General features: G+C 37.2%; 1 protein-coding gene across 2 annotated transcripts; it reads left to right on the top strand.

Moving 5' to 3' along the window:
• Positions 1 to 5,326: 5,326 nt before the first annotated feature.
• eif4e1c (eukaryotic translation initiation factor 4E family member 1c) lies at positions 5,327 to 11,609 on the top strand. 2 transcript variants are annotated; one of them, XM_016268398.1, is made up of 7 exons: positions 5,327 to 5,418; positions 6,482 to 6,573; positions 9,380 to 9,475; positions 9,594 to 9,657; positions 9,875 to 9,988; positions 10,077 to 10,216; positions 10,445 to 11,609. In XM_016268398.1, the coding sequence occupies exons 1-7, from the start codon at positions 5,401 to 5,403 to the stop codon at positions 10,557 to 10,559; spliced, it is 639 nt and encodes a 212-aa protein (XP_016123884.1). In that variant the 5' UTR covers positions 5,327 to 5,400; the 3' UTR covers positions 10,560 to 11,609. The 2 variants fall into 2 exon arrangements, with proteins under 2 accessions (XP_016123884.1, XP_016123883.1); XM_016268397.1 differs by having other exon boundaries at positions 5,379 to 5,469.

The following is an 11,609-nucleotide window of genomic DNA, read 5'->3' on the forward strand; positions in this document are numbered from 1 at the left end:
CAAGCGTGTTAAGTTATGTTTGAACGAATTTACTGTATGTTTTTCACTGGTGCTTCTGAAGACATCCCATGACACCTCCTGAGATGTCATTTCATCTATTTGTATTGCTACCTAGTGCATTTTTATTTGAAATCAATCACTTTTTGGTGCGAGGGCTGGGGTGGATCAGTGTCTGCGCATTTTTATACGCAAGTATGTTTGGTTTTGTTTAGGTGCATTGAATGAAAAGATCAATTTTATGACAAATGTAATTGCATATGTATCCAGAGGCCTAGTCAAGATATTGGCTCAAACGAAAGGTTTACATTACTCTTACATGAGGTTTAAAGTGAACATACGGCTAAGAAATGTCTTGTTAATTTCATCTTTATGGTGCTAAAGAGTGTACGTCAGTGTTCAGAACCATTGTACACCCAAAATGCTGTACTTCAGCACTTGAAACAACATCTTGTCATGTAGGTTGTGAGAAATTTTACACATTGTCTCTGAAAATGTGTTTTAACTAGTACTCTAGCTGCGACAAAGATAAAGCTCAACAGTAACCCAATGTGAGCCTATGTTTTGGGGAACTTGAAGTCACAGAGTGGCATGGGTACGTTCACGCTACTGTCTCTTCAATTAAATCAATTTTTGCTGAACAATGATACTGTTGTTTTTGTGTAAAACCATCATGTGTGACAAAAAGAAGACGATGTTGTAACCCTGAGCTGAGTTTGTGTATAGCTCAGGGAAGGTGCTCATCAGTGGTGCTTATTCATAGTTCCCCTAGCATTGACAAATCACATGTAGGTGCTGCACTAGTTCTGGATTTTTCTTTTTGGCTGGTGCTGAATGTTTTACTCAGCTTGAATATCATTAGATCATGCTATATTATTGAGTGTTTTTCCTCTTGACTTTATGTGGCACAAATAATACTATGACCTCACAGGCCCCTGATGGTAATTGACTGACATTGAAATGCCAGTACTATGAACGTCAGATAGCCTAAGGGAATTACCAATGCAATTCGATTCAATGCTCACTGATTTTATGCATTTTTCTAAGCTATTGTTTTCCAAGCTCTTGTTTTATGTGAATTATGGGTTGGTTTTTGTGTGTCGCTGGTTAAAACAAACTGCATTTCTGTGTAAATTACAGTAGATTTATAATACCATAAACTCATTTGGTTAGATTTGGCTCATGTGATCTTATTTGAGTTCAGATGATTTAACATGGCTCTCATTGCAACAGTCTGGTAAAAAAAAAAAAAGAACATGTTCCTAAAGAAAAAAATGTGTTACATTCCTTTTTAAGTTAATATATTCACATTAGGCGTCTCTTGCATGTTTTCCCTCTTTTTTGTTGTATTTTCCCTCTTTTCTCAGGTCTCTCTGCCCATGTAACTTTGGACATAAGCTTCTACGTTTTTTGCATTGTCTTACAATTAAATTCTCCAAAATTTTAATTTACTTTTGGTTATGTTTTGTTCCCTTACAACATCTTCATGTATATTATCAGTTTGACAATTCTCGTATATGTTGAATGAAAGCTGAAGTGTGTAATTTCTGCTCCACTAGAATCATCAAACAAAACTGCATTAATAATAATGACTATTTTCTGGCCGTTTTCTCAGATAGTCAGGCAAATCGATTGATTAATCCAATGCTGTTGTGTTGGGCCGGTCTCGAGCAACGATTTGATTGCAGCTAAGAGATGCAGATGTTACATTTTTGGGGAATTAAACCTACCATTGGCTTATTTACTTATTCTTTCATCTGAATATTGAACTAGAGTTATTTTAACACTGAAAAAAAAATGACACACTTCAGCTTGAAGCATGAATGTAAGCCATTACGGGCACTTTTATAATGTGGAATTTTAAACCTCCTCTTACCTACAAAACAAACAAGAAGATGACTTGAAGACTTGTTCATTTTGTGACTTGAAATGATCTGTCAAGGAAAGAAACACCAGCTTTTGAGATTTTACTTTTAGAAAATAAAATGCACAGTAGTTGTACAGTACATGTGAAGTGTGAGGCTTTTCCATTTGCACATTTTCTGCATGATTTTGCAACTCTTGTATGCACCCCAATAGCAGTTTTTCACAGCCCAAACACATTGCTGTCTATCTAATACATTCTGCACAGGACATAGTAACAAAGTATAAGAGAAGTCATGTAGACGCATTTCAACAGTATTTCCATCCCACATATATTTTATATTGTGTATTTTCAAGAACATCAGATATTTTGAATAGATTTTTGAAAATATCTTGAACGTTAGTCAGTTTGAACCATGCTTAAATGTGTATTTGGCTCATATCTGCCAAATGTGTTCGGTAATATCAATTCCTTAACTATGTTGTCATAAAGAGTGAGTTTCCTGGCAGAAAAATCAAATGACCTGGAATTTGAGAGAATTCACTCTCCGTTATAAACTATTTTAAATCAACACATACAGTTGCACATGAAATATGGCCTGATTGCCTATCTATAGGACAGTTAATTATGACATGACACCAGATTTAGAGCTTCGGCTCTTACAGTTTGTCAGGAGTAGGTTCTCCAAGAGTACACCATAACTCCAACAAAAATAGTGCATTTCAAAATCAACAAACAGTTTCAAACAGTGCCCTCTATGGACAGTATTTGACAAACTGGTGTGCATCCTCAGATGACCCTAACGCCCCTGTTTTGTTAAGTTTATATTACACCGGTCAATGTCCAAAATGTCCATTGCATCTGTCTGTAAAACTCAAGAATCGAATTTCCATGAATAACTTGTCAGGATTGTCCCCACGTAATATTCACCATGAATACCTTGCAAAAAAAGTAGCTTATTCCAGTGCTGTATAGACCTACTTCTTTTAAATTAAAATAGGTTACATACTATCAATCCAACGTTTATGTATTGAATAGAGATAAAATGTATACTTGGCTTATAACTGACATTTACAGAAAAGTATGAATTATGCTAGTATGCGTTTTTTTTGTTACAAAGTATGTACTTATTTTAATGCACTACTTGTATATATATACTATTTCAATACTTCTTAGGAGAAAGATGTCCTAATTAGTTTATAAAAGTATACTTTCAAGTGTAACAATAGCAAACTTTAAATATAAAACTATAGTTTAACTTTATTGTTAGAATAGCAGCTACACTATAAGTCAAAATAGGGATATTGTTAGTTAACAACTTGGGATATTGTTAGTATACTTCAATCCATTTTTTAGTTTATGAAAGTGCATTTTGAAAAATACTCTCAGCAAATTACTACTTTAATAGTTTGTATACTACAAGTTTTCTTGAACTTATATACTTTTAAGTGAACTTAACATCATACTTGGTTATATTATATTTGCACCAAGTATGCACTAAAAAAAATGGAGTGTATTCATAAACTAAAATGTCAGCAAGACGTATATAACTTCAATACTAAAAAAAACACTTACAGTAGATGTAAAGTACTTACTAAAATGTTCTACTGTGAACACGTAAAGTCAAAAATGGGACATAGTACACATACAAGTACACTACTAATATACTGATATTGGTATACTTAGTTGCTACATAAAATATACTTCGGCTTTAAGTTTACTTAATATATGAACTTGAAGTATACTGAAGTATACATCTTCCCTGACACATTACTGATCTCTTTTCATTCTCAAATCATCTGTAAATCCACTAATTAAAGAGCCAATTACTGTCAAGCAAAATTGAAGTATAGTGGACATCTCTTTCACAATTCCTGACACCAGACATTTTAGGGCCAAAATATAAGGTGGAGGAATAAAATCTAAACAAACCAGCATCTCTGGTTCCTCCCAAGGGTTTTCTCTCTCTCTCTCTTTACTATACTAAACATCTTGTAGACTTCGTTTCTCCAATTCCAGTACACCTGGAAAACGTATCCTGGAAATGTTATGAGAATGTTTGAGGTGAATATGTGACCGGTGCCATAGATAAACAGATCTGTACAAATGATAATGGAAACAAAGATAAAAGAGAATATAAAGGAAAGTAGCTTTCTAAAGAGCAGCTGCATGTGTGATTTCTGTGGGTCAGCAGGAGAGTCAGGCAGACACAAGTGGGGGAGGTTAGTGTGTGCACAACTCCTGCTGAATGCAAGTGGATCCTTCTATGTAGGAGTTTGGAGTGTTTTAGGCTGAAGTCACACATCCAAGCCTCTTTTTGCAGTCTGGACTGGAATACACATTCTGACACAACAAAACCACTCAGAAATGTGAGGATCCCATGCCACTGATGTTTCAACAGTATTTAGGTTGAATTCTTTTAATGAGACATAATTGGAAAGTTATAGGCTGTTTATATTAGGAGTTTAGTTCGTTATGTGGAGATTTGGTTAGATATAGGCCTATAACAAACAGTACCAAAATGTTCCATGTTATTACCAGCTTACTTGAACAATGCTACAGTACATGGATGAGTAAGTCACCCAAAAATAATATTAAAAATATGTATAAATTTCATTTTGGATAAAGAAAATGAAGCCTATGTACGCCCAAGATTCAATGCATTGTGAAATTATTTTGTTGGCATTAGTGGTGCTTTTCATTACTGATTAAAGGAAGTATTCTTTACCATTCGAATATTAGCATTACAATAAGATTATTTTGACCTTATTTTTTGTGTTTAGTTGAATTTTATTAGTGATAAATCAGTCATTCTTGAGAAGTGGGACAAAACGGTGCAAAATTGAAAAAAAAGAACCTTGTACTCAGACAAATGAAACTACATTTATGTATCTTATATGTACTAAGCTACTGAGCTATGCTTTGATACAACCTCCCAACTTTTCTCTTTTTTAACAAAATGTGCTTTTTTTACCTTGGACTGTGTAATATGATTTCAGCTTGATCTTTAACAGCAATCAAGATGTTTTTAACATTTCAAAACACATTCTGGTGTTAGCAGACAGATTACACTTTCACATGTGACCAACAATTCCACAACAAATATAAAATATCATAATGAAATATTATCAAAATATTCAGCTGACGGAGGTGACACATGTGACGGAGGTGACGAAAACCTGAATTTGTAGTGATTTGAACTATCAAATACATTGAATCAGTCAATTACTGTATTAAACACAACAAACAGTGAGTATGATATTGTTTATAAAGCTTTTATTCAAGAGGCACATTTAAGTATTTTGATATAACTAAATAAATACTTTAATATTGTTGTTGTTGCACTAACCATCATTACACTTGTTTCCTTACAATTACACAATAAGATTTTAAGCTTCTCTTGATTTTATACGTATGTTTCAAAATAGCGTTTTTGTCTCCCGCGTCCAGCGCGCGTGAGCCCAGCCAGCTTCCGTAGATTCTGAGCGCGTGCGTGACGCAGCAGCGTCCAACGGTCAGAAGAATTTTTCACAGGCAAGATGGCGACTTCGGAGCCGGTAAGAAGGAGCGGGCTTCTTTCATTTAGGGCTTCCCAGCGACCAGAAATGGTAAAGCGGCGCCTGTTGTGTTGTCTGCGGGACATGTTTAAACAGTGAGCAGCACTGTTAAAAGCTGGAGGTGTCCTTTATGCGTTCAGTGGGGTTTCGGGGCGGCATTGCTGCTGTTGACTTTAGAGACAGGGAGGGTCCGGACAACGGTAATTCACCAGTCCTCACACCCGTTAACCGGTCACTTCGGATCGGCGGAATGATACCCTAACGCTCTTCGGGTGGCTGGTGACGGGTTTTTCTCTCGGCCCGGCTCGACGAGACGAGATGAGATCTCCAGACATCTGGACACGTGTGCTCGTGGCTAACAGTGATCGGCTAGCGCGCTCAGTCGTGGCTGCTTAATACGCTTCATAATGAATTATTTCAATGAAATGTGACTTTTCAGTGTGCACGACTGCATTACCGTGTAATTTGACTCCGAAAATAGCACGATAGTCATTGATCGCTGAAATAAGTGAGCATGTGTTCAGAGAAGTTTATACCGTAGCCGACAGTAGAGGGTGTATGACTCCAAATTGAACTGGAAACTAGACTTACTAACTCTATAGTGTGTGTGATCAGAGCTACACTGAATGAAGAACACGCTGTGATCGAGTTAGTTGTCTTGGTAACAGGCCTGAAGGTCCAGTCAGTCTTTCTGATGTCCAGGGCTTTAGGAGCCAATAGTTTGCTATTGCAACAGCTGTTTCCATTTAGTATCTTTGCTAACTTACTTATCCAGAGATTATCCTAGAGCACCTTTAACAGTGAAGCCAGGCGGACAGGTGTACAAAATGTGCTGTAGGTCAGTTTAAGGTGTCTGGGAGGATCAGGACTTTAGCATTGAGGTGATTGTTGGGGTATTTGCTGAACTTTCTGTAATCAGTTTTCCCACCGTCATGGAAAAGTCTGGGGTTATCTAGGAATTGTAAAATAGTTGTGGAAATTCCTCGACTCTGTCGCTTTTTGTGAAGTGAATCTTGCTGGAGTTACTGGAAATGACATTTTTCTCTGTTTTGCATTTATGTAGCGAGCAACTGAAAATGAAGAAGGCCGTGCTGATAGTCCTACGGCTGCTGTGACAAGTCCTGAACAGTACATCAAACACCCTTTGCAACACAGGTAAATTCATTTCTCTTCTTTGTGTAGTTTTATTTGATGTTCCCAATGCAACACATCTGTAACACATGCTGGACTGAGCACAGATAACTTAATTCAGTCCTCCTAGTGCATTAGGGGTCTATGTGGTCCGGTCGTCATGCAGCCATGGAGAGATCTTTACCAATATCTAAAGAGCAGCATTGTGGCCTGTTTGATGCAATGTTTATTACGTGATGGTGAATATGAGGAGCATAAAAAGAGAAAAACTGAACTGGAAATTGGAATGAATTGACCAATTTTCTAGGCAGTATTTATTCAAAATCAATAAAACGAGAGTGCACATTTTGGCCTATGCCTTTCACAGTTTCCACAAAAGTTTTAAGCAGCATGAGCACCAAATTAGCTTAGAATGATTTCAGAAGGATCATGTGACACCGAAGGAGTGGCTGCTGAAGATTCAAGAGATAAGTTAATTTAAAATATTAATAATAATTCACAGTATTATTATTTATATTGTATTTTGATTAAATAAGTGTAGCCTTGGTCAGAATAAGAAACAAATCTTGAGGACCACAGACTTTTAAACAGTAGTGTATATTTCTGTCTGGTTTATCTGTACTTACACTTGCAAGTCACTGTAATTGTAAAGCAGATTGTATTTGGCTTAAATTTGAACTTGGGACATATTGCGTAGAGAGTTACATTTTAGGTGGCAGTAGTGTTTAGTAGGGTTGGGTATCGTTTGGGTTTTTCCCGATACCGGTGCCAAAGCGAAACTTTTAAAAAGCTTCCGGTGCCTGAACCAATACTTAAAAAAAAAAATAATAATAATAAATTACCCAAAATAGGATGGATTGGCCATTATTGAGCGCTATGAACACCTTTAATGTCTGTTTCATTCATACTGGACGCCAGAGATCGCCCTTGCGCAGAAACTCCACATGAGTATCACAGAAGGAAAAGGACTCGGGAAATCCCAGAGATGGACAAAGGCATTGTTATCGCTGTAACCGAGTAAACAGAAGATTTAAATGTTTTGAAGGATAAAACAAAGACACTAAACACTCGACTGCGACAATGTATAGTTTCTGTATTTTCATCATAATTAAGTATATTTATAATCCATTGCTAATCGACAGCCTTTTTACCATATGCTTTTTACAGTATAGAACGGTATCTACCTGCTGCCATCAGAGCAAGTGTAGTGTGATTCCTCGGATGCTCTCATTTCCCGAGTTGTGCTTTTAAGTCGGAATGTGAAAACAACATGGACACTCGCGTTACTACAAAGATGTGTTGGATTTGTATTATTAGAGCTTTCTGACTTGCGTTCGTGAATTTTCTCGGTCGGGGTGCCAGTGATGATGATGCTTACGTCCGTTTCGGAGAACCAGAGAACAAATATTTCAATCGATCGCTCAAGCATCGGTGGCACCGAAATCTACGTTCTGATTCGGTTCTAGTACATACCTGTTACATAGGGTTTCAGTACCCAACCCTAGTGTTTAGTGTCTTTCTGAGCTCAAAAGTCATACGAGCGATGCGGTGGCAGTCCGCCAGCATGCTGCAGGAAGTGCTGAGCTCACATGTTGAGCTGTCTCATTCCAGCCCTTTCTGCCTTTTCACTGCCCATGGCTTATTCCTGTGATATTTAGATCTGTGGGGACCTTCATTCATTATGAAAGCTGTCTCTCAGTCTACTGAAAGATAGAGTATAGAGTAGCATTCACATTTCAGCTTGTATGGCAGTCATTTTTTTTAAATGTTCATTCTGCTTCATTTCATTGTTCACCACAGGTTAGTACAGATAACCCTGCAGTATCAGTGACAGGGTGCATCTGTCAGATCCCCAGCTCTCTCTGCTGCTTTCATCAACCTCTTATTATATGACGGATAACAATAGCAGTTTTTGTTTAGCGGAGCTGCATTGTTTCTCTGCCTTTTTTCTTTTATACTTCTGGATAGAATGAAACATTGTTGAAGGTGAAAATTCTCTTTTGTTCTTTTATGCACTAGATGTTTTTGAAAGAAGTTTCTTATGCTCACCAAGGCTGCTTTTAGTTGAACAAAATTAAGTTAAAACGGTAATATTGTGAAATACTATTACTATTTAGCTCAAAAGAACAGCATTTATTTGAAATAGGAATCTTTTGTAACATTATAAAGGTCTTTACTGTCACTTTTGATACATTTAACGTGTCTTTGCTAAATAAAATGAATCATATTGCTTGCATTTTTTTTTTATCCTTTTTCCCCCCCCCTATTACAAATATCAGTAGTTATCACTATAACAATTAGACTGAAAAGTTTAATTGAAAAACAAACATGAATTTGACGAGCTGCGCAAAAAATAGCGCGATTATGAACGTGGTATTGCGCAGCTCGTCAGTGAACAACGTCTCTGTGTAGTTAATGTGAAAGCACGCACGTGATGGAGATTTACCACTGATTACAGAACCGGCTTTACTGACAAGATGCGCATTAAATATCGCATGCGATTTATCATGCAGCCCTAGTATTAGCTTTAGTGACAACTCCATGAGTTTGTGTGAAAACGAATGATCATATTATCGAACATGGTTCAAGATGAACTAAAGAACTTGAGTTTCGGTATCATAATTTCAGCCGCTTACCATCTGTTCAGAGAATCACATGATCAGTGTATACTATATAGTAAATAATACTGTAACCTGTAATATTTCTAATTTTTGTAGAGCAGCCATGGTTTTCCATTGGTTAGCGGGACAGTATGAGTCATCTCTGCATGAATATTATATGAATGACCCAAAGAGACCTGTGCTCACTGTGCTTATTTACGTCCCTGCAGATGGGCTCTCTGGTATTTCAAAAATGACAAGAGCAAAAGTTGGACAGAAAATCTGCGTCTCATCTCCAAGTTTGACACAGTGGAAGATTTCTGGGCGTAAGTGTTTTTCCCTTCTCATATATTGAAGTCACATTATCATCCCTTTTTTTTTATCTTATAACAAAGCTTCAAAATTTGAATGGCAAATTATGATGGATTTGACTTGACTCCTCAGATTATACAATCACATACAGCAGCCCAGTAAGCTTGGATTTGGCTGTGACTACTGTTTATTTAAGGTAAGATCAGGAAGTGTGTGTTTATATGGCCAAACTAAAATCTGTGGTTGATTATTAACAAAACATTTTATTGCAAAGCAGGTGCATTTTTGAGTTTCTGTGGGCATCACTCTGGCCACGTGTGATTTTAATTATCTGCATGCTGATAAAAAGATGAATGTTATCAATTTGCAAAAATGACAAAATGCTGATCTCCAGATTATTTTGTATGTCTCAGGATGGTATTAAACCCATGTGGGAGGATGACAGGAATAAACTCGGTGGAAGGTGGTTAATGACCCTCAGCAAACAGCAGCGACACAATGACCTTGACCGATACTGGATGGAGACAGTAAGACTTTTGCTTTTTTTTTGCTCACGTTTTCACATGGATTAGTGGACAGCTCGGCGTGCATATTGACTGTCTGTGTTGTTTGCAGCTGTTGTGTTTAATTGGAGAGTCCTTTGATGAAGCCAGTGAAGACGTGTGTGGAGCTGTGGTCAATGTCAGGCCAAAGGGGGATAAAATATCCATCTGGACGGGCAACTGCCAAAACAAGGACGCTATCATGACGATAGGGTATGCTGCTTACTTTGTACAGTCTACACATAGATGCAACACATTAAGGAATTTAAAGCACAAATAAGAACAGATCAGATGTTTCCACTTGGTCAACATTTGAAAGACAATACCAGAGTGTGATATTCCAACCTGAAATGTTTGTTTGATGTAAATATGCTGATATCTAGCCGTTTCTGTACCGAGGCCTTCATTGTGACAGTGAAATCTGTTGTTCTTCCCCTGTAGGCAACAATACAAAGAGCGTTTGAGTATCCCAATCAAAACCCTCATCGGATACCAGTCACATGACGACACCTCTAGCAAAAGTGGCTCTACAACAAAGAACATGTATTCAGTTTGAAGAAAACTCATTTCAACTCATTGTAGGTTTATAAAATTTCAAATTCGCATCACATTAATACTTCTGAGTTGTCAGCTACTATAGTGTCCTTCCTTTTTAAGAAAAGAAAAAACCGTCAAATATGTAAATGTAGTGCTCTCCAGCCTGAAATGATCAGCACCATTACCGTGTGGATCTGGGGACGTCTGCTTATTTAGACCTGAGAGAGGACCGCATCAGCTAAAGCTATACGAGTTGAGCTAGATGTTACTGATATCATTTTAGTCATTCAAAGGACTAATCGAGACTTACCTAGCTGAAGAGGTTCTAAGGCTTAGATAAGAGACATAGCGTTCTTTGCTTTAACCTTTCTTTCTCTCATGCGTCACGCCATGAAGTGTTTCTTACCGTCAGACGAACAAATAAACCCACACGGACGTTTTAAGGGCCCAAACTGTTTTAACATGCTTTGGTTGGAGGTGTTTGGCATGAGAAGTGATTGCAGAGGCGCCTGCAGACTGACTGATCTTAAAGGTTTGTAAAGGATTACTTTTGCTCGCGCTCCAAGTTTGGAATTTGGAGGAGTGGTCATTTATTGTTTCAGCTATGCTGGAATTGTGGCATCTTGCTTGTAGACCTATCTAAAATTTGCATTTCTCCCCTATCATCTATTTATGATATATGCATTGCAGTTGCAACTATGTAGTGAGAGGAACACCATAAAAATCAAGCTCCTGTTTTCTTTCGGTTACTTTTTGAGGTACTTAGCAATGTACTGCTTGCCGGGTTTTTTTCTCTTTTTTTTTTTGTTTCAACTTTTTTATATATTTTTTTTACAGTGTATACAGTGAATGCCTGGACAATACATGCTTTTTAGGTTTGCTACCACTTTTCCCCTCATTGATACTGTAGACATTTTCTAGTTTGCCCCAATCTTTGGATCAGTGAAAGAAGAGAGGATATTCATTGTGAATTTATTTTGCTCATAATGTATCTTTATTATCTGTAATTCCAGGATGTATATTACCTTCTTTCAAAGTAAAGGTTATGTGCTTTGCATTAACATTTGAA

Source organism: Sinocyclocheilus grahami, unplaced genomic scaffold (assembly GCF_001515645.1).
Source record: "Sinocyclocheilus grahami isolate Dianchi unplaced genomic scaffold, SAMN03320097.WGS_v1.1 scaffold45.1, whole genome shotgun sequence".
Classification (NCBI taxonomy): Eukaryota; Metazoa; Chordata; class Actinopteri; order Cypriniformes; family Cyprinidae; genus Sinocyclocheilus; species Sinocyclocheilus grahami.

Excerpts from the sequence above, each read along its gene's own strand:
- eif4e1c (XM_016268397.1), top strand. The coding sequence starts at position 5,401 with ATGGCGACTTCGGAGCCGGTAAGAAGGAGCGGGCTTCTTTCATTTAGG. Across the intron at positions 9,476-9,593 it reads ACAGTGGAAGATTTCTGGGC|ATTATACAATCACATACAGC; the intron begins GTAAGTGTTTTT and ends TTGACTCCTCAG. Across the intron at positions 9,989-10,076 it reads ACCGATACTGGATGGAGACA|CTGTTGTGTTTAATTGGAGA; the intron begins GTAAGACTTTTG and ends TGTTGTTTGCAG.